At 40.5% G+C, this 22,939-nt stretch overlaps 1 protein-coding gene across 2 annotated transcripts in view; it reads left to right on the plus strand.

Moving 5' to 3' along the window:
* The window catches only part of RHEB (Ras homolog, mTORC1 binding), a 60,617-nt gene extending 40,782 nt beyond the window's left edge, over positions 1 to 19,835 (plus strand). The window contains exons 4-8 of one of the 2 annotated variants that reach the window (XM_084619465.1): positions 407 to 489; positions 5,022 to 5,078; positions 5,183 to 5,230; positions 5,928 to 6,009; positions 19,373 to 19,833. In XM_084619465.1, coding sequence (XP_084475591.1) covers positions 407 to 489; positions 5,022 to 5,078; positions 5,183 to 5,230; positions 5,928 to 6,009; positions 19,373 to 19,465 — 363 coding nt within the window. In that variant the 3' untranslated portion in view covers positions 19,466 to 19,833. Of the gene's footprint in view, positions 1 to 406; positions 490 to 5,021; positions 5,079 to 5,182; positions 5,231 to 5,927; positions 6,010 to 19,372 lie in introns of both variants that reach the window. The other variant, XM_084619466.1, reaches the window with a different exon arrangement.
* Positions 19,836 to 22,939: the final 3,104 nt, after the last annotated feature.

A 22,939-nucleotide genomic window follows, 5' to 3' on the forward strand; every position in this document is an offset into this window, starting at 1 on the left:
TTTGTTTTGAATTTTATTTTACAGTATTAGAAAATATCAAAATTGAAACAAAACATTTCAACCCGAAACGCTCTTCTTAATTTTATTTTGTGGGAAATTGTGAAATCCTTTTTGTTTAGTGTATATATGGGAGTGGGGGGGAATCTACAGCTTCTTATCCCCAGCTTCCTTGACTTTTTCCAAATGTCCATATGTAATCCTTAAGGAACATGCAGCCTCCACCAAGAGGCCTGCCATGGAGTCTGATTCACCTGTATTGACATTGTTTTAAATCTTTGCAAATGGTGTTTTTGCAATTATGTCTTAAAATATGGTCAGTGTTTAAAACTGCTGGTGATCTACTGTCACTAAGTTTCTCACCCTTGTGGCAGTAACTGTTTTTAAAAATACCATTTTCCTTCCACAGGATGAATACTCCATATTTCCTCAGACATACTCCATAGACATTAATGGCTACATTCTCGTTTATTCAGTCACATCAATAAAAAGGTAATAGTTCTTCTTTGTGTGTATTCTTATGAGTAAGCTTATGAGACTCATGTGGCTTCAATCCCTGGCTCTGCCACAGACTCCCTGTATGCCCTCAGACAATTCCTGAATATCTGGCTCCATTTCCCATCTGTAAAATGGGAATAACAATTCTCCTCCCAATAGCATTTTGAAAATATCTTTACTGTACCTAAGCAGCTTGCAAACTACAAGTAAAGATAGAATCCAGATTCAAGTGTATTGGTTATGAGCTTTGAGTAAAAAGATGATCAAGCTTAAGTCTTCCTAGTGCTCCTCATTGTGGTATGTGAGTACAAAGAGGCATAAATTGAAACATGACCTAGAATGCTAGGGGCACTGCATGTTTTCTGACTTTTCTCCTTGGGTCAGAACTCATGTGAACATAAGAACCATATTGTTGGTTCTCTTTCCTCTTTGCTGTATGAATTTAGGCTGTGTCTACACTACAGCTTATTTTGGCATCGCTTATGTCATGCACTGGGGTGAATAAATCTTCCCCCATCCCCCAAGCAATGTAAGTTACACCAACATAAACACCGGTGTTGACAGCACTATGTTGGTGGAGAGCTCCTGCCGACATAGTTATCACTGCTTGCAGGGGCTGGAGTAAGTAAGCCAACGGGAGAGCACTCTCCTGTCTGCTTCAAGTGTCCGCGACAGTGGCGCAGCTGCACTGGTGTAGTTGCTCTGCTGTAAGCTCTGTAGAGTAGCTGTAGCTGTGCTCTCAAATAGAGCTGATTCTTCTTGGTCGTTTTTTGTGTTTTGTTGTTTTTTTCTCTCCCCCTCTGCCTTGCCCACCTGTCCAGTTGACTGGTAGAAATTGCCTGTTCAGTAAGGAAGCTCAGTGCTATGAGCTGCCAGGCAATTGACAGTGTATATGAATTTGGCTTGTAAGCTGCTTTATTTGCACTATTGAAGGGCATGTCTTACTGTAAAATAGCTTCTCAGAATAGCTATTCAGCTTTCAGAGTTTGAATTAAGATCCTTTCTGCCTTGAGGCCCAGCTTTCTTCTAGGTAATCTCTTTACTGGTAAGAAGCACATTAACCTCTTTATTAGGTTTTTGTACAGTCATTGGCACCATATTCTATTAATCTCCTTCCTTTTTTGGACCCCTACATTCTTGTTTCTATAAATTTGGTGGGTTTTAGTGGCAGGATTTCTTTTTAAAGTTACCTTGTACAGCATCTGCATATCAGTAGAAGAGAAAGAGTTAGCACTTTAAAAATAGTAGCTGCCTTATGTAAGCTGCTAAATAAGTAAAATCTAAGAACCTTCAAGTTTTTTTTAAAAACAGAAGGTACTGAGCGACCTCTCTTCCTGTTCAGCACATAGGGACACTTTGAAAGAACACAGTTGCTTGTATTCTTGACAGGTACTGGAGTGTCTAGTATGTTTGTCCTAATCTGAACTCTACTGGGCTGCTCAAATACTCTTATGGTTGCAAATTACCTTAATGCATAAAGTATATGCAGAGTAGCTTCGTCAGATCTACTCAGTGAAACAAATTAACATTCTGTAGTATTGAGGAATAATGCTAATGGGAGCATATGTTTTAGACAGGTGCTTCTGTCGCTATTTAAAGGATTGTTCAAAGTAACAGGTGATGAAGATGAGACTTGAGTCTTAAGACTGTGAAATAATTATAAAGCACCCCCATGTACAAACTGTCAAACAACACAAACTTGGTGATAGCATTCTCTCCTCCTGGGGGAGGCACTCTGGCTTAATTTTAAGACAATGTTTGAAAGCCTGGGGATTTATGGGACATGGAGTCTCCCATCATCTTGGTCACTAGTTCAGATCGGGGCTTGGCTAGCAGCATGGTCCTAAGTAAAATGAGTTGGTTGTCTCAATCTCAGCCCACTCAAAGGGACAATTGCCTGCATCTGCGACAGTGTACTGAAGATGTGAAGTTCCCTTATTTGTAGTTTCACCTAGAGACATGGATAGAGTAGCAATAGAACTGAGTCTCTGCTGCTAGAGTTACTACCTTTCAACCAGAGTTGAGGCACTTTGATGACCTGGAAGCTTCCACTGATTGTCCTATACCTGATCTGTAATATCTAGAGGATTTAATTCTTTAACTCTGGCTCCAGTTCTCTATTATGTAGTGCTGCAAAGTCAAGCAGTCAGATGAAAAATAGAACTTTGTCCTGCCTGACAGCTGTTGAGATGCCACTGTGGAAGAGTCAAATTCTAGTGTAAGCTTAGCAAAGAACTCCAGAATGTATTCAGACTGCCCTGGGTCTATACCTACATGTTCTTTTCTAGTGGTTTTTTGTTTTGTTTTGTTTTTTAAATGGCTTTTTATTTTACTGCGTGGTTCTTAAAAAGTAGAAATCTACTTGAAGTGTAAGGTGTCATATCCTGTTCTGTCCTGCATCCAGACTCTCTAAACAGTAGAACATATCATGTAACACCACTCTCTGATTGCCTAAGTACTCTGGAAAGCCAAAGAGGCTTTGATTTGTCTTCTGCTTGCTTGTTGGTTGCTACTCCAGTCTGACACAAGTTTGTTCTTGGTTCATATAGCTAGGTCACTGGCTATATATTGAGATAGGAACTGAACATTTGAGTACTGATACTGTAGGGTACTTGTTATTTTTAAGTACTTGTTACTTTCCACTTTCTCTTCTATATTGAGTGATTCAAGTGCAGTGTTTGTCAAATGGGAATTCATAAAAATGCTCCTAAAGAAGCAAACAATGCCCTACTTCTATAAACTAGTCTTAAATTTGCTCACAATCAAGGTTATTGAAGGTTTCTCATTCTGGTTTACCTAATTAAATTCCTAATTTGTATCACAAAGTAGGTTCCATTTCTAGTGAGCAATAACATGCATTGTAATCCACTGTGTACCTCCTTAATGAATCCTCAGTTACTGTCAGCCTGCAGAGAATAAATTGTGGCCCTACAGTTACCTTGTTTTTTAATTTGGAACTTCGTTAATTCCACTTGCTAATGTAGGAAATCTGTTCATAAGGTAGTAAAGATGAAGTGATGTGAAACGTCAGTGTAATGCTACCTGGTCCACTGATACTTCCCCCGTTCTGTTTTGGGTTTATTGGCAATTGTTTGGTCCATTATAACAATCATTAGAGTTCACTGTCTCGGTGTACTTCCATGTTTTTTGTGTTTTCATTGTCTCTTGCAATCTCCTTCCCAGATGTCTACAGGCAACTGATTTAGGCAGGAGAGTGCATACCTAACTGTGGGCCAGATTCTATAGTCTGCTTGTGGTCAGCTGTTGTGGGGGGAAAGAGGCAAAGATGGCTTTAGGCTACTTTTGTGGACCCTGATTCTTGACTAGTTTGACACCAGGCTGGTTTCCTCATGCAGATTAGACCAGTCTTGTACAGGGAGGTATTAAAGGTATCTATCTTTGTGGCACGTATTTAATGCAAAGCTGTGCTTGAAGAATCAGGCCCTTGGAATTTGAGTTCTGATTAAAATGCCACGTAAATGAGCACACTACTTATGGCAATAACGTTTTGAAAGTCAGAACCTACCTTACTTACCCTACAAATAATTTTTAATTGCAATATTTGTGTCCAGTCCAGGTTTATACATGAAATCCCTGTTATAATTGATCAAAGTTGTCTGTCAAGCTCCCTCATAGCTCAGTTACTCCAAATGTAATAAAATGGTTGCCATTGCACATCACTGGCTTCATTTGTTTACGACTTGCTTATTCTGCATGGTACTAAATATCCATTAAGTTAGCTGGGTGTGAGGCTTCCTGGCACCTCACAATATTGCTTCTGACCTTAGTAACTCAAGTCTTTGTGTACAGACTTTGTATTAGCACCCATAATTGTAGTATCTGAACAAGCAATGTTTCTCATACAACCTGACAGCTCAGTTTGTGCTTCTCTTGACTTGGAAAGTCACAGTTCAGGCTTTTTCTTCATTTTCAAGTGCATAAATTCTGAATGAAATCACTTGGATTCTATTTTAATTTTGAAATTGAGTGTTGTCCCAATTTAAAATGGAAAGTACTATGAATTTCAGCAAAGCACTACATGCTTAGTATTTCTGCTGCACCTTCCTTCTTAGTGCTTGTTTGGTTTTGAAGCTGTACTTTTAATTTAACCTGGTTACCCAGACTTCCTGCATTGTGCAGCTAAATCTTATTACACATTCTGCCTAAAGTGTACCTACACTCCAAGCAGATTCATCAAACATCCAAATAATGCTTAAGGCATGTCTTTCTCAGTCTTGATTCATACACTTGCAGTGCCCTTTATCTAAAGGAAAAACAAGTATATTAGACAGGATTATCTTGGCCTGTGTAAGAATATTGTTAGATGAACTTGTGTGTTATGGAGTTCTGGCCCAATTTGTCTTTTTGTACAGGAATCAGTAACACATTTAGAGCATCTCAGTTTTATAGCTAAAGTGAGAATAAAGCTTAAACACACAGTCTACAGGTGGAATTAATTGCTTGTGTATTGGGTATTAAGGCTAAACATCAGAGTGCATGTGTGATTTCATCCCTTTATTTTGCAGTTTTGAAGTGATTAAAGTTATCCATGGCAAGTTATTGGATATGGTGGGAAAAGTCCAGTAAGTAGTAACACTTTCATCTCATTTCATTGCAGGTATATTACTAGTACTTTGTTCAGTATGCTATAACAGCTGTTCTAAAAGTGGTTCACTTTTTTTCACAGAATACCCATTATGCTGGTTGGAAATAAAAAAGACCTGCATATGGAACGGTATGTAAATACAATATTTTTTTCTGAAAAATTTAAGATACCATAACAGTTCTCCATTGCAACATCACTTGTAACAATTTCAATGCAATTTTCTTCTTAGGAACTAAATTATAGGTATGTAATTTTCCATAGCTAAAAAGTTAGCATAAGCTAACCTAATTCTAAATTAAACTAAGTTATCATAACTAAGGTACTGTGGACTTGAATATGGAAGTGAGAGCTAGGAGCTACTGAATTCTAATCCTGACTCTCGCTTTGGGGCAAGTCACTTAACCTCTCTTTCATCTACAAAATGGAGTAGTTGCATGTTTACTTCATAGGAATGTTGTGACAATAACTTTAAAGCACTATATAAAATGGAGTTATTCTAAAATATCGTAAAAATGGAAAGTAAGTATTGCAAGACCCAAATTTTACTTGAACATGTTTTTACTGCATGCAAAGCAGTTTAATACTTCATAGAGCATGAAGTACTGCAAGGAAGTAACTGCAGTTGCATGGCAAATGCTGGTTTCAGAGTAGCAGCCGTGTTAGTCTGTATCCATAAAAAGAAAAGGAGTACTTGTGGCACCTTAGAGACTAATAAATTTATTAGAGCATAAACTTTCATGAGCTACAGCTCCCTTCTCTAACTTCTCCATAAGCCATCAAACATTTTCTTTGCTGTAATAATTTATACTGTTTTCTGTTTGGTCAGGGTGATCAGTTATGAAGAAGGGAAAGCTTTAGCAGAATCCTGGAATGCAGCTTTCTTGGAATCCTCTGCTAAAGAAAATCAGGTAACCAATTAACATCCACTTTGATACGCTGCAGTTTAAATAGTGGGATTTGGTATCAAAGGATCTTTAAATGTCTCCACATGTGCCTCATCACAATGGGAAGAAAACTACTATATGCTGTATAGCTGTGTATTGGCAATAGAAAGTGAAATGATTACTTGCAGTGAAGTCCATGTGTGCAAGCTTGTCCAAATATTTCATTGAGAACTGAAGATAAAGTAAGGTTGTTGAAAGGAGAAATATGTGACTAAAGGTGTAACTTAATTATATGTGTGTTTGGTTCTGGTGCTAAAGTGGAAAGAGTTAGATTCAGTGTAAACTCTCTTCCCTAAGTTGAAGTGGTAATGGCTTGATCTGTATCGGTACCTTCAAAAATAGAGAATTAATTGCTGTATCCTTAGCAGGAACATACCGCTGAAAGGATAGTATTGTGAGTAAGGCACTAGCCAGCCCTTAGATTTGGGTTCTTTTCCAGGCTCTGCCAGTGTGCTTCCATTCCCTCTGAAATAGGAGTAATGTAATGTTTCTCTGCCTCACAATCATAAATACTGGGGAGGGTCTCAAATCTTGTAGTGATGTGGGTTGTGTTAATGGATGGATGGCCACAATCTGACCAAATATAAGCAGGAAACATTGTAAATGTTACCATTGTTATTTCTAAATGGTGACAAAACTAGCAGATTTAATTTCATTTTAACCTAACACTAATCTTTGGTGTAATAGCTTCCTCATTTACCCCTGAATATGTTCCAGTATTTCATAGAAATGTACAGCTGGAAAGGGCATTGAGAGGTCAAGTCCATCCCCCTGCACTGAAACAGGACCAAGTAAACCTAGACCATCCCTGACCGGTGTTTGTCCAACCTGTTCTTTAAAACCTTGAATGATAGGGATTCCAGAAGCTCTCTTGGAAGCCTATTCCAGAATTTAACTACCCTTATAGTTAGAAAGCTTTTCCTAATATATAACCTACATCAGTGGTTCTCAACCAGGGGTCCAGGGCCTCCTGGGGGGCCATCAGCAGGTTTCAGGGGGGCCACCAAGCATGGCCAGCATTAGACTCACTACAGGCAAGAGCAGAAAGCCGAAGCTCAGCATACAGAACTGCAGCCCGGGATACAGAGCCACACCACCTGGGTCCAGATCCTGAGCAACTTAGCTTTGTGGGGTCCCCTTTGTTGTGGAGCCCCAGGGAATTCCCTGCTTGCTACCCCCAATGCCAGCCCTGGCTTTTATATACAGAAAAACAGTTGTCGTGGTACAGCTGGGCCATGGAGTGTTTATAGCATGTTGTGGGGGGGGAACCTCAGAAAGAAAAAAGTTGAGAGCCCCTGAGCTACCTCTCCTTTGCTGCAGATCAAGCCCATCACTTGTCCTACCTTGAATAGAACTGGAAACCAGTTGATTACTGTCCTCTTTATAACAGCCCTTAAGATGTTTGAAGATTTATGAGGTCCCCTCCCTGCCAGTCTTTTGTCTTAAGATAAAAAACTGGGTAAGTGTTTAATCTTTCTTCATAGGTCAGGTTTTCTAAACATTTTATCATTTTTGTGCTCTCCTCAGTTTCTCGACATCTTTCTTGAAGGGTGGCACCCAGACCTGGACACTGTACTCCAGCTAAGGGCTCACCAGTGACCATTATCTCCCTTGTCCTACATATGATACTTCTATTAATACACCCCCAGAATATATCAGCCTTTTTTTTTAAACTACATTACCTTGATTCAGATTTTGTTATCCACTGTAATCCCTAGATCCTTTTCAGCAGTACTGCCCCCATTTTGTAGTTCATTTGACTTTTTTTCCTTCCTGAATGTAGTATTTTGCTCATGTCTTTATTGAATTGCCTCTTGCTGACTTCAGACCAATTCACTTACTTGTCAAGGTTGTTTTGAATTCTGATCCTGTCCTCCAAAGAGCTTACAACCTCTCACAGCTTGGTGTCATCCAAACTTTAAGTCTACTCTCCACTCAATTATCCAAGTCATTAATGAAAATATTCAGTAGTGACGGACCTTTGGAACCTCCACTAGATATGCCCTCCCAGCTCGATAAGGAGCCACTGATTATTACTGAGTATGGTTTTTCAGCCAGTAGTGCACCCACCTTATAGTAATTTTATGTAGCCCACATTTCCCAAATTTCATTGTGAGAATATCATTTGGGATTGTGTCAAAAGCCTTATATAAAGCCAAAAATCATGACTGTTGTTTCCCCCAACCCACCAGGCCAGTCAAAATCCATGCTAGCTATTCCTCTAGGTGCTTACAAATTGATTGTTGAATAATTTGTTCCAGTATCTTTCCAGGTATTGAAGTTAGGCTAACTGGTCTATAATTCCCCAGTCTTTGTTCCCATTTTTGAAGATGGTTACTATGTTTATCCTTCTCCAGTCCTTAGGGACCTCCCCCATCCTCCAGGAGTTCTCAAAGATAATTGCTAATGGTTCCAAGATTGCTTCAGCTAGTTCCTTAAGTACCTGAGATTAAATTAATCGGCCGCAATCAACTTGGAATACATCTAACTTACCTAAATATTCTCTAACCTGTTCTTTCCCTATTCTATCTTGAGTTCCTTTCCCCTTTTTGTTGTTAAATATCACAGGGTGGATTTGATTGAAATCAAATTGATTTAATCATGATTTAAATCACTAGTCAAGAAGACTCTATTAATCATGGATTTCTACATAAAAGTGCATTCTTGTTGGTTGTTATAACCTTAATACATATTCTTCACAACTCGGAGATGTTAGGTTTCATTTTTAGAAGGTACATTCTGTACATTTTTAAAGGTTTCAGAGTAGCAGCCGTGTTAGTCTGTATTTGCAAAAAGAAAAGGAGTACTTGTGGCACCTTAGAGACTAACCAGTTTATTTGAGCATAAGCTTTCGTGAGCTACAGCTCACTTCATCTGAATGCATCCGATGAAGTGAGCTGTAGCTCACGAAAGCTTATGCTCAAATAAATTTGTTAGTCTTTAAGGTGCCACAAGTACTCCTTTTCTTTTTGTACATTTTTAAAGTGATTTACTTTGAAAACTTTTCAGATTAGTTTTACAGTTATATCAGAAAATGAATGATTGTTTGGTTATTTCATTTACCAAAGGTAATTGAAGCGGATATTTATGAAGTCATTGAGAAGTGAACTATCTCCAATTCAACAGATTAATCATTAATATTTGGAGGATTTTCTTGCCATGCTATATTAGGAGTAGAACATCACCAGACATTTAAATTGTTTGTTTTAACTAAAACAACGACGTTATGTATTCTGGATTTTTTTCTTCAACAGCAAACATCTAATATTTTAACAAAACAAGCATATGAATTTTTGAATGTAAACATTCATGTTTTTTAAAATCAGGTTTGTTTTGTTAAAATTATTTAACTAAAATCATTAAATGAATTTTTTTTTTTTAAATTAAACAGACTGTCAGCCAGGTCAACATGAGAAACTTAAAATATTGGCTTTTGCAGCTAACTCAGTCACCTTCATTTTCCTATTTGTTCATAATCTGGAAAAGAAAAACAAGCTTTCCTGCTTTTTTCAGGTCGCAAATGATTTCTCAATTTGGAATAAATTAGTCCAAAGGAAGAAAATATTATTTCTACACCAGCAGAAGAAGGTACTGCTGTTAAGTGAGATTATCACTTTAGCAATATCTGAATCCAAGTGCTTAAGTGACTTCCACCAGTTCACTGGTGTGACTTTCTTTAAAACATCATCAGCAAACATACATTTCTTGAATGGTTCCTATTCCCAAACTGGGTCTCTTTTACAGCCTGCTGCCATTATAGGTTTTCCCTTCTAATGAGAGAATGGTAGAGCTCAAATCAATGAAGGCTACACTCGGGAAGACCTCAAGACTTCTGGAATATGCTGCTCAAACAGTTTCACTTTTGTTTCTACTTCCTGTCCTTCCCTTCTCACATTTATCTCCAGACTTCTCCTTGTCCAGACCTATTCCGCCCCCAACAATCTTCTATTCACTAAACTTTTTGAAACTTCTCACTTTTAGAGAGAGGTAAAGGATTGACTCTGTGTACACACATTTGCAGAGGTACAATAGGGTTGAAGTCTGTTATTTCTCACCTCTATATATTTATTTATTTTAAAACATTTTTGCTGTTAACAAGCATGTTATCTCTGGAGACACATACAGTTTGAGAACTGCAAAACTAAGCATCTTTGAGGGTATCTTCAGAGTAATTGCAAATTGGGTGGTGGGGCAATCAGTTCCCATGGCTGTATATAGGGCTTAATCTGTCATGTTCTTTGACCTCTTCCCTAGTTCACTTTAACGGGCTGTGGGTTTGAAGTAATAGGCTGTCATACTCAAATGTCATTTTTAATTTGGTTGTAACAAGCTATGTTGCTAGTGAAACTTTTGCCTTATGGAATCCAGGCTCATGATGGGGTCAGAGGAACAGTATCAGATTGGTTTGTGATGAAGAAGGAGGCTCCAAGCAGACCCTTATGCTAGTGGAAAGTTCACTAGCACCTCTCTATACCTAAAATTAGGAATCAAATCTGTATCTTTCCTGAAGGTCTTTGTGCAACCAGACAGACAATCCTGCAAGGTGGAACCTTGTCTCCTGGTAAAATCATACCTCTTTTATCCTTTCATACATGTAATTGCCAGAACTTGTGCTGCTGGTAGTGGACAATCAAGAAAATCTAGTTTCCGCAGGGCGAAAGAACATAACGGCCATACTGGGTCAGACCAAAGGTCCATCTGGCCCAGTATCCCGTCTTCCGATAGTGGCCAATGCCTGGGGCTTCAGAGGGAATAAACAGAACAGGTAATCAAGTGATCCATCCCCTGTTGCCCATTCCTAGCTCCTGGAAAACAGAGGCTAGGGACACCATCCCTGCCCATCCTAGCTAATAGCCATTGATGGACCTGTCCTCCATAATCCTATCTAGTTCCTTTTTTGAACCCTGTTATAGTCTTGGCCTTCACAACATCCCCTGGCAATGAGTTCCACAGTTTGACTGTGAGTTGTGTGAAGAAATACTTCCTTTTGTTTTGTTTAAACCTGCTGCCTATTAATTTCATTTGCTGACTCCTTGTTCTTGTGTTATGAGGAGTAAATAACACTTCCTTATTTATTTTCTCCACACCAGTCAAGAAAATTGATAGTACAAATCTTACAAAATCTTCTGCAGATCCAAAGGAAGTCACCATTTAATTTTTGTAGTACTTGAATTCTTCGTTCAGATTTTGGCAAGTTTAATGCCACTCTTCAGTCTAGTTCCGGAGTAGTGCAAAAATATGAAGATTGTAAACATCCTGTAAAATCCTTCAGTGAATAGTAGACTTGCAGCTAAGTGGTTTTAGAAGACAAGCTGTATACAAATGCTCCACTCTAGAACAAATTCTTTAAGCTAAATCTGACGTAAGTGCAGTCAACTTTTATTAGTTAAACAATCTAGCTGGCATTCAGTTTTTTCCCATTGCTAAATATACATCTTTGTAACGGCTCACTAATTCATATTGTGGATTTATTGATAACTTTCTGAAACCTGAAGTGACACTCTGTAGTTCTGTAGCCTGCTTTTTTTATAAAGAAGTTAGTTTTTTCATAACACCTAGCATATTAAATTGCTGTACTAACTATCACACACTAGTACACAACTAAGTCGGTGAGGTCACTTGTTCTATACAATGTTTCGTAAATCCAGTAGTTTTCAAGAAGCGGAGAGATCGGTACCTTTGCCAGCCAGTAAAGACTGCACAGAGAAGGATCAGGTTCCACTAATCTTTCTAAGACTGACACAACTATTGTGTGGCTGCCTCTGGCTACAGCCAGAGAATAACTCTGTCTAGCATGTCCAGGGCTCAGGTACTCCAAAGGCCAAAGCTGGGACAGCCACCTTTGGTACTGCAGGCAGCTGCTGGGGATCTTGTGACTTACGCTCTTCAGGAAGGAAGGTGAAAGGTAGGAGATTTCCCTTAAATGAAGAGACCAGGCAGGGAGCAGGACAGGGAAGCATCCCTTTCAACAGGAACCAAAGACAGGAACATCCTACTGGTTCTGGAGACACTTCCTCCTCTTCTGAGAGATTTCACACTGCCACCAAGGAACCTCTGGGATAGGGACCCCCTTTGAGGAGCCAAGATTGTCTTCCATGACTTTAAAGCCCCCTCCAGTTCAGAAGGCAGAGGCTTCCTCTAGCTTGGGAGCAAGGCTTGTTATTCTCCAGGTGGTGGCTGCTGTCTTGGGTGGACAAAGGCCAGCATCCTTTAGGAGCAAGAAGTCTCTGAGCACTTGCCCTCTGGTTAGATTCATAAATTCTCCAGCTGCTGTCTTCTGGCCATGATAATACCAGCACCCTGACTATTGGGACTGGACTATGACCATGCTCCACCCTCTCTTTATCCTCCTGCTTGCAGGAAAGCTAGCATCTTGCTTAGAGGACTACCCAGATTCTATAAATCTGGAGTCGAAGTTCTTCCTACAGCTAAAGAAATGAGCCCCAGGTACAGAAGGAGCTTTGATCCTTCTACTGGAAAAGGAAGACACAGCTGACCCAGTTTCCATAGATCCCCTCCCATGGAGTTCGTACAGGGCCCTGAAACTACTACTCATCCATCTGCACGTTGGGCATGGTGGCCAGAGAATGGAAATACCCAAAAAATCTTGTAATACAATGCAAAGGGATCCTGGGATACTTGCCAAAAATTAAGAAAACGTGACAATCTCCTGAATGGAAAAGAGAATGGCAATACTTGTTATGGGAACTTCCTTTTAAAGAGATGCTCAACAGATGTTGAATCTGTGTTGAAAAGACCATATGAGTTGACGGGCAACTCTTCACAAGAAGTCACATGTTGCATATTTCTCTGACAGGTTTCAGAGTAACAGCCGTGTTAGTCTGTATTCGCAAAAAGAAAAGGAGTACTTGTGGCACCTTAGAGACAAACCAATTTATTTGAGCATAAGCTTTCGTGAGCTTCAGCTCACTTCATCGGATGCATGCTGTGGAAAGTGTAGAAGATCTTTTTATACACACAAAGCATGAAAAAATACCTCCCCCCACCCCACTCTCCTCCTGGTAATAGCTTATCTAAAGTGATCACTCTCCTTACAATGTGTATGATAATCAAGGTGGGCCATTTCCAGCACAAATCCAGGTTTTCTCACCCACCTCTCTCTTCTCCCCCCCCTCCCCCCCCCACACACAAATCCACTCTCCTGCTGGTAATAGCTTATCTAAAGTGATCACTCTCCTTACAATGTGTATGATAATCAAGGTGGGCCATGACTCCAAAGCCTGTCCAGGGTATTCAAAACCAGGGATGAACAGAGCTGGTTCAAAAACTGCCCTGTCTAGAGTGGTTTTATAGCAGATGCTACTTAACATCACGACCACCTCAAGAACAAGTGCTTCCATCTCAGCTAGGATGTCCCTTTGGCTGAAATGGCCAGGGGATCAGATATCAAAGGTTAGCTTGGCTGCTCTACCCTGCAGAGGAGATCTTCTCTTGGCAAAACCTCTGAAACCGGAGTAGACTAATGCAGATATTAGAAAGCCAGGACTCCCGTGAGACAGGCCCTAAATGATAGAACTTCTCTGTCTCAAAGGGATAGGCTCTTGCTCTCCAAGCCTATCAGAGAGAATCCCACGTCCTCCGAGAGGAGCCCTGGAACTGTCTGTTCTGTTTGATCCTGAGGAAGTGCTCTCAGATCATGTTGTTTGTTCCTGCACCTTCAAGTTATCACCAGGGAGGTATGCTGTCCCACACATAGCCCAGGCCATAGGATGGTGCCTCTGCCATTATCTTTGTGCATGAATTATCATAACTCTAAACTGTCTTTTGGATCCTGTTGTCTTAGGCTGTTCCACACTGGCTCTTACAGCAGCTTCTTCTTTCAGTTCTGTTACTCCAGTCCCACAAACTCAGTGTTTTCCAAAGGACTGTGAACCATTTGCTGAAACTGTAGGCCATCCTATTGGTCCCTCTTCCCCCTCCCCCATAGAAGAGGGAACCGTGTTGCCTAGATCAGGATTTCTCAAACTTCATTACACCGTGACCCTCTTCTGACAACAAAAATTACTACACGACCCCGGGAAGGGGGATCTAAGCCTGAGCCCCTTTGCCCCAGGAGGGGGGCCAAAATCCAAGCCCTGCCTGCCCTGGGGGGTATGAATCCAAAGCTTGAGAACTTTCCCTCCGGGTGGGTGGGGCTGTAGCCAAGAACACCGACCAAGCTTGCAGCAGCCTTTTGATGATAGAACACCAGGCAAGGGAAGCTATGGCTGCAGTAGATTCCTTTCTGGAGAGCCATAGCTGGATCACAAATTGCAGTTTTTGTCTCCATCTCAACCGGTCTACATAGGAGTCCAGTTCAAGACGGCAGTGGGCAGAAAAAGCATCTGAAGTTGTAATTCCCTGCTGTAACTGCAGATAGCAACATCTAGGGTTGCTTATAGGTACTGCTTTCCATGGTGGCGAGCTTGGAGGCGGTTCTTTGAGCCTACTTCCACATGACCGCTGCACTTCCCTCTTGCTGGGAGCTAGAATCCGAGAACTCTGAAATACATCTCCAGTTGCCAGCTGCAGTCAGCATGCTTGTAGGGTGGTGACTGCACACCAAGAGCCTGAAGAAGTCTGCCCCTGGAGCTAAACACCAAGCTTGAAATGACAGATGTTATGTTGTGTCTGAAGTCCAGCTGCATTCCCTTATCTTCTGTTTTATGTCACATTCTAGGACTTTCTTTCCTCCTCTTTTGGAAGATGTAAAATGCTGTTGTACCAAAACACATTAAAAGCTTATAGGGCACTCAGACTGTGAAGCCAATCGAAACATTTCACGCAAACCTAAATGCAGAACATGAGTTCAAAGAACTATGCTTTTATGGTGTTCTCAGTAGTTTTCAATTTCTGTAATCTTCCAAAAGCGGAGGAAAGAAAGCCCTAGAATGTGACATAGAACAGAAGATAAGGGAATGCAGCTGGACTTCAGACATAACGTAACATCTGTCGTATTGTATTTCAAGCTTGGTGTTTAGCTCCAGGGACAGACTTGTTCAGTCTCTTGTTGTGTAGTCTCCACCCTACAACCACACTGACTGCAGCTGGCAACTGGAGATGTATTTCAGAGTTCTCGGATTCTAGCTCCCAGCAAGAGGAAAGTGCAGCGGTCATGTGGAAGTAGGCTTAAATAACTGCCTCCAAGCTCGCCACCATGGAAACAAGCGCCTATAAGCAATCCTAGATGAAGTGTATTAGTAACAAAGGAAGAGCAAACAGACTTAAAGCCTGTAGTACTTTTATGTAAGATTAAGTAGAAATACCTTTTTCTGCAGATTTGATTATACTCAAAGTTTGGATTTAATGCTAACTACTACCATTTTCTGTGCTGTTCTCAATTTGAAAAAAACTAAACTCAAGTCCTAAAAGAAGTCAACATGGTCAAATGGCTGACCAAAGTTCAGTAATACTGATCACAACTGACATCATTCATCAGACTATCAAAGGCCAGATCAATATGTAGGAGCACTTTGCTGGTATAGCCATATCTGTATACTATACTGGCAAGTGCTCCTAGTGTAGACACCACTTATGCTAGCCAAACTGTGCTCTTGTCAGTACAGCTTATCCAGCCCCTGACAAAAGTTTGTATTGTATACATGACCAATTGCTTTGAACAGCACCACAGTATCCCTGTGAGGTAGGGAAGTGGTTCCCAATGAAGACACTATTGTTCATGCAACAGTGGCTCCTGTCTGAGTCATCTCATAACCTTGTTTTGCTGAAAAGATTTACCAGCTTGAAAATGTATTCTTGATCTTTGTAGATTGTGACAGGGTCGGGCCAGATGGCTACAGGAGAGTGATAGAAGGCAGATATATTAGCCCCAGGTTAAGTAGGTCACTCTTCTTTGGGTAAGGTAACAGGGAAGGTTCCAGAACAATCAGGAACTTTCTGGAAACAATTAAGACAGACAGGCTGATTAGAACCCCTGTAGCCAATCAAGAAGCTGCTAGAATCAATTAAGGCAGGCTAATCGGGGCACCTGAATTTAAAAAGGAGCTCACTTCAGTTTGTGGTGCGCATGTGAGGAGCTGAGAGTGAGAACGCATACTGTTGGAGGACTGAGGATAAAGAAGGTGTTAGGAGGAGGCGATGGGGAAGTAGCCCAGGGAGTTGTAGCTGTCACACAGCTGTTCCAGGAGGCACTCTAAACAGCTGCATTCCATGGGGCCCTGGGCTGGAACCCAGAGTAGAGGGCGGGCCCAGGTTCCCCCCAAACCTCCCAACTCCTGGTCAGACACAGGAGGAGTTGACCTGGACTGTGGGTTCACAAAAACAGCCAAACTGAGGGCTGCCATGAATCTCCGAGGTGAGCAAATCCGCTAATAAGCGCGAGACGCACCAAGGTAGAGGAGGAACTTTGTCACAAGATCCATAAAGAATGTATGTAACTAAAACTTTTTAAATGTATTCACTGGCCACCTACATCTTGGTGAGTGGCCCAGATGAACAATCTGTCTGAGAAATAACATAGTCTCGTCTCATTTGACAGAATAAGTGCTCTTTTTTAAAAATAGCTGTTTCCAGTCAGGAATGTAGAGAATAGTGTCTGCTAGAGCCAAAATAAAATTTCAACTGTTTACATAAGTGTTAAGTGTATTGTAGGTCAGACTAGATTTTTTTTCCTTTGAGTTGTCGCCCAAGGAAAATTTATCAGCAGAAAGTAGTTGATGGGATCTGTAATCCTGTCCAGGACTCTGCTAAAATCCAGTTTGCACAGGAAATGTATTGTGTAATTTGACTAATCAGCCACTTATGTCAGTTTGCCTTTGGATTGCTTGGAAAATTGTATTGATTAGTATTTTAATGGTTCCTGAGACTCTATACAACACACAGTGTTAAATATGAGAGAGGCTATACATTGAATTCAGCCTGCTATGGTCTTACTATAATTACTTTAAGATTGTGGGGCCATTGGAGTCCAGTGGAATTTATTCAGAAGTGAGCCAACTAAAAATTGTACCTTACTGGAGAAATAACTGCCAGGTCAGAGCACACAGAGCTTTTCAGCATGTTTATTTTAAACAAATTATAGTGTCTTGTACCAGCTTCTTCCAGTTCTCATACATTTGCTTCCATATAACATGGAATATTCTTTTCTATTCTATTCTTTTCTATACAAACGGAACTTGGTGCTCATGAAATTATAATAGTAATGACACTTGGATAGACTAAAAATTGATACACAGGGAAACATTGGCTTTTGACCAAACTTCCCTTAGTCAGAATACCAATGTCTGTCTTTAACATGATCAATGCTGTCCTCAGAAACCCAAAATGAAGATGAGGAGTTCAGCATCACTATTGACTTTAGGATAATTATGTAGAAATGAATATTTATTAAAGTGACTACTGCTATAAAATATACAAAAACACAGCAACCTATTATCTACAGAGTCTCCAGTCTAACCATACAAAGTGAATCCCTCTAGGAGGTCCAATGGAATGCTCCATTTTAGCATATTAACTTTTGTAAAGGGGTGACTATTTCTCAGAGTGGGCTAGTATTCAATAATCCTTCAACCTGAATGTGTCATGACATTAAACCCCCTTATTCAGAGTGTTTCTCAGTCCACATAAGTACACTGGTGCTTCATTTAATGGAATTTTTGAAGTGAAGAGTAACCACTGGGGGAAGTTTAAAGAGGCTTGAAGTTTCTGCATTTTAGAGTAACTTTCATGTTTTCATGAAAACTTTTGTAAACTAGTCAAATGTTCAGTCTACCACTTCTGTCAAATCTGTTGAAACCTAAGCTCTCGAATGAATCAGGCCCCTACTTACATTGAAAAGGAGTGTCTGATTCAGTTGTCCAGTTCCTAGTCCAGCAGGTTGTAACTCACAGATGAGGACTTAAGTTTATACCTAGTTCTGACCCTAGTAAAGGTGCCACTCCTTTGTGTCCTTGCACAGATCCATTCTGCCCACCAAGTTACTGTCTAGGTCAGGATCGCATACGGTAGAATAACAATGTGGATCCTCTCCACAGCTGGAGGGTGAGTCCAAAGCACAGAGGACATGATAGTCTCTCCCTCACCTGCTCACCTTATCAAGGGGCTTCCTAACTAATCTGAGAGGAATAGCATCAAGTAGATTGGAAAAATGTTATCCAGTGATTACTGTATCCTAAGCTTGTTCAGCCTAGCCAGGGGAGGGTCCAGTAAGGAGTTCTAGGTGGAATCAATAACTTCAAAGATGATTCCTGCTCAGAGAATAGCAGTTACTCTTAGCTGCTGAAGGGATGTGTATGAGGATGCCTACACACAGTTAATTTGAACAGTTTTTGTGTTTTTTTTCAGGGGTTTTGGATTGTTTTCCTCAACTGTATAAGGAAGTGGCAAGCTTATAACATATGGCTGCATGCAACCAACATATGTTAATGCTCACTGTTTTGCAGTCTGAGGTTTCATATGTATAATGTAAGCCCTGAACCTGTCAGAATATTTACGGTTTGCTCACATTAACTCTTTTCAAAAGGATTTTGGTTAAAATTAGATACCAGTTTGGTTTGAAATACTGTCCCTTGAAATTCAAGTGTCTTCTTTTATCTCTGGAGCATTTTCCTGCAGCAGTTGTCAAATCTCATTGCCCCATCCTGGTAGAGCTGAACAGGACACCTCATCTTGGACAATACTTGTGAACTAGGCAGTGTCTGATGGTAGTCACTGCAATAAAATGTAAATGAGTAGTGTAATGTAGGAATGTTCCCTCTGCATGCCTAAAGGACCCAAGACACTTAAAACCACAACCCTCTACTGAATTATTTTTTTTTAATTTCAGTTGGAATTGCCTTCCTCCATTTTTTTCTCTCCCTTTGATGTTAAATTACTTGGAGCTTTACAGAGATAGCGTCTCTTCTAGTCTGACTTGTAGTAGTATTGCTTGGAGTATGTGAATCAATTTATACTTGTGTATTGTCTTTGGAGAGGCAGAGTATAATAAGCTTTCAATATTGTCAATGAGCACTTACTATTCAAAATGGCTACAATACAAAGCAGAATTATAGTAATTAGCTTTTTGTTTGTTTTGACGATTCAGTTAACGCTTGTTCTCTACAGAATATTTTTTTAAATGTTTCCCCGTGTAAGCATGTATATTGGGTGGGTTATGCCCATTTTCCAAAGAGTTTCTTGTGGTAAATATTTCAATTACACCTACATTTCCTACTTACCCAAATCATAGCATATTTGTTTGAGACCTGACTTGACATATTGAGCATGCATTTGTCTATTAGAGTAGCCAGCAAAACTGTGCCAAGTCGTCTTTCTTTCAGTAAGTGATAATTGCAGCCTTCATACTAATCACACTTCTCTCTCTTTGCAGACTGCCGTTGACGTTTTTAGGAGGATAATTTTGGAGGCAGAAAAGATTGACGGGGCAGCTTCACAAGGAAAGTCGTCATGCTCAGTAATGTAATTCCACTGCAAAACCTGAACACTGGGAATACATTCTACCTGAAGAAGCAAACTGCTCATTATCTTTAAGGATAAACTATGCTTCTTTTTTTCTTCTGTTTAACCTGAAAGATACAGTTGGTTGGAGCCTTTCCCCTCAGATTATGTTAAACTCTGACTCCTGTGTAAATGGCTTCACTTCCATTTTCAAATTTTAAGCAATCATATTTTCAGTTTATATTGTATTTCTTAATATTATGACCAAGAATTTTACTGGCATTAATTTTTCAGTGTAGTCTATTGGTTAGAATAATCATCAAAATGATGCATATTGTTACACTACTCTTAACTAGGCTTGGATATCAGTGTTTCTTTGTGTTAAATGTATACTTGTAAATAAAATAGCTGCAAACCTTATTGTGTTGCTCTGTTTAACTGGTTTTTACATAAGCTATAATAAATGTAGCAGTAACTTGATACAGGTTTTCCTACAAACTGACTAGCCTCCAGCTCCCCCCCAGGACTAATAGAGATGGATGTTGAAGCCAATCACTTGTTTAGCTTTTTCAGAATGTTTGCTACAGTGAGACTGAAGCATCCCCTCTAGCAGAACTCCTGGGTGGTTGACTTCAACCTCAGATGAACCTGTGTATCCGCTGATAAGGATGACGCACTCTGGTATCACCTGTTAACTTGATGGAAGAAAGTGCTAAGGATGCAAATGCAATAATAGGCTAACAGCACCACTCTTCTAATTAACATGACTCATCTGGTAGAGGCCACTCAAATATAGCTATAATGAAGGATCTGTTGACACTTCCATTATAAACTGTTTACACAGACTTGTAAGTGGGGACAGTATTTTCAAAATAGAATGAAATAATGACGCAATTCTGGGTTATAAATTCAAAGTGGTTCTTGCAAGCAATTACATGTGCCTTGAACATTTTGGCATGCATTTTTCAGGGCATTTCCAAATGCATTTTCCATACTGAGACCACCATTGACATGTGTGAGGAATGGTTTCATATCTGTCCTGCTTTTCAGACCAGCCAGGACCAATTAAGGTAAATGTTTCCATTCTTGTAAAGGTTCAGGATCATTGACCTGAACCATGGAAAGTTTAAAAACTTTTAACTATAGCTATATCAGAAATCATAATCAGGAAGTTTCAAAATCTATAACTCTAAAGAAGGTTCAAAGCTTTAAATATATTTGGGAAGTGGTAATGGATGGGCCTGTCTAGCTAAGGAGATGTTTCATAGGCTGAATTGGAGAAACAATCTTGTCTCTTGAATGATGGACAATTGTAGTGCATTTTCTTCACTACCTTCAGATCTCTGTTGGAAGCTGAGGATAAAAATGGGATGGAAACCTCCAAGGCTTCTACAGCTAAACAGGGTGGCATCTTTCAGAGGTGGCCAAAAATCTGCTGAGTCACATACAGGGTTTCCTCACAGAAGAGGTTTAGCTGTTTCTTGCAATGACCCAGTCCATGCTATTGAATAAACTGCATCTTTCACTGAAGGTTTTAGATATTCTCCCTTGCTCTGTAGGTCACCAATTAAATAGTCAAGTAGCTCGTCTCAGGTGTTGGCTTGAATTTAATTGGCATTGGCCACTGTGAGTAGACAGGATACTGGGCTGGATGGACCTTTGGGCTGACCCAGTATGGCCGTTCTTATGTTCTTATGACACATGGAGGTAGGTTTTATGTTGTGGTTCCATTTTTATCACTTATGCTTAATTTTCTTGCAAAACTTGTACACAAGTTTTGTGCCACATCTAGTAACTCCCCACATCGCTTCTGCAGCGCCCCCTGGATGTGGCCCTGAATTTAGAATACCTGGCCCTAGAATAGAGTAGAGCCTTGTTGCTATCAGCAGCACAGTGTGGGGAAACTGGGCACAGCATTATTCTGAGACAGAGCTGCCCACCTGGTTATAGGGGAAGGGGCACCCCAAGAACATAACAAACATTTTATTGCATTCTATAACTGATAAGTAATTTTTGCTCATGGAGTCAACCTTCTGGCAGCTTTAACCAACAGTAAATGTGAAGTTAACCAATTGCTACTGGGGCTGGGCTTAAACCGGTGATTGCGTGGGGCCTTTGCAGCACAGGAGTGCCATTTCCACTTCCATGTCTCTCTCTAATCTGACACCAGAACCCAAGGACATGGAAGGAAATCTACTTCCCCACCTGCCCTCCCCTGCTTGGGTTGGAAAGCTGAGTTGCTTTTCCACCCCTTGACTTGATAGGCAGTTCTCCAGCAGCTGCAGAGCATTAGGGATAGATGAGTGGTGATGGTCACCAACACTGAGTAGAGATCACAAGCAGAATATGGCAAATGGATGTAGTGAGAGGAGGGACAGGAAAATGGACAACTTCCTGCTGATCTGTCTTGTCACTAAGCCCTGAAAAGCCTAGAGCAGCCATGTCTTACAATGTAGAAGATGCCTAGTTATGACACAGCAAAGCCAACAGCTTTGAAGTGCCTGAGGCAATAATAATCTCCTTCCTTTTGGGCTTGGCAGGGTGGGAGTTGGTGGGTCCCAATTTCTCATTTTCTGGGCAAGCAGGGAGCTGCAGAAGTGAGCTTACTGCTTCCCTGTGTTTGCAGTAGTGAGACTGCTCCCTTAGGGTTGGCCCTGTGAATTGAACTCCTGCTCAGAGGGGAGAGCAGCGTGTGCTAAAGTCTGCCTGATTGGTGCAAGAAGTGCTGACAGACTGGGGGGAGGGGCAGTTGTTGGCTTTGGGCTTCCCTTAAATCATTCTTTCTTTGAATGAAACTCCCACATCCAAACATCTGGCCCCTAATGTGAGTGACTAGCATATAGATGAGAGAGCAGCAATGCTGCTATTGTTGAGGTTGGTTTTGTTTCCATACAATATTCCTCATTTTCTCCACTCAGTAGATTGTAATAATTGCCAAATGTCAGCTTGGAGAAAATCGGGATTTATTTGAAAAATAAATAAAGCTGCTTCTGTGATGTAGAAATGCCAAGTATCCATTTTCAGATTCTTTTCATCTTTTTCAGATAAACATAAAATCTTGTACGTCTGCATTCTGCAGAGGGTCCAAATAGTTTGCACCATTAGTGTTTTACTAGGGGTACTTGGTACAATCCTGCGTAGCTTGAGGATGGATCAGAACTTGCACTCACTGATCATGACTACAGTGTAGACTCTGGTTTATTGTACCCAACTGGTAGATTATAGTCTGAGTAGCACTGATGTTGTGTGTAACCTGCGGTGGAGGAGGAGGAGCAAGCTACAGGTTACTATTCATACCATCATAGTATTTTTATAATCATAGTGTTGTTCAACTTTAAAGTATTTTACAAATGCTGACTGATCCCTCCCCACCCATCCCAATGAGTGTTCTCCCCATTTTACAGAGGGTGGAGGAACCTGATACAGACAGATTTAATGAGTTGCCCAGGACCACAGTGTCTGTCAGACCTGGGAGTAAAAGTCAGGAGTGTCTGGCTTC

Source organism: Lepidochelys olivacea, assembly GCF_965140295.1.
Source record: "Lepidochelys olivacea isolate rLepOli2 genome assembly, chromosome: 2".
Classification (NCBI taxonomy): domain Eukaryota; kingdom Metazoa; phylum Chordata; order Testudines; family Cheloniidae; genus Lepidochelys; species Lepidochelys olivacea.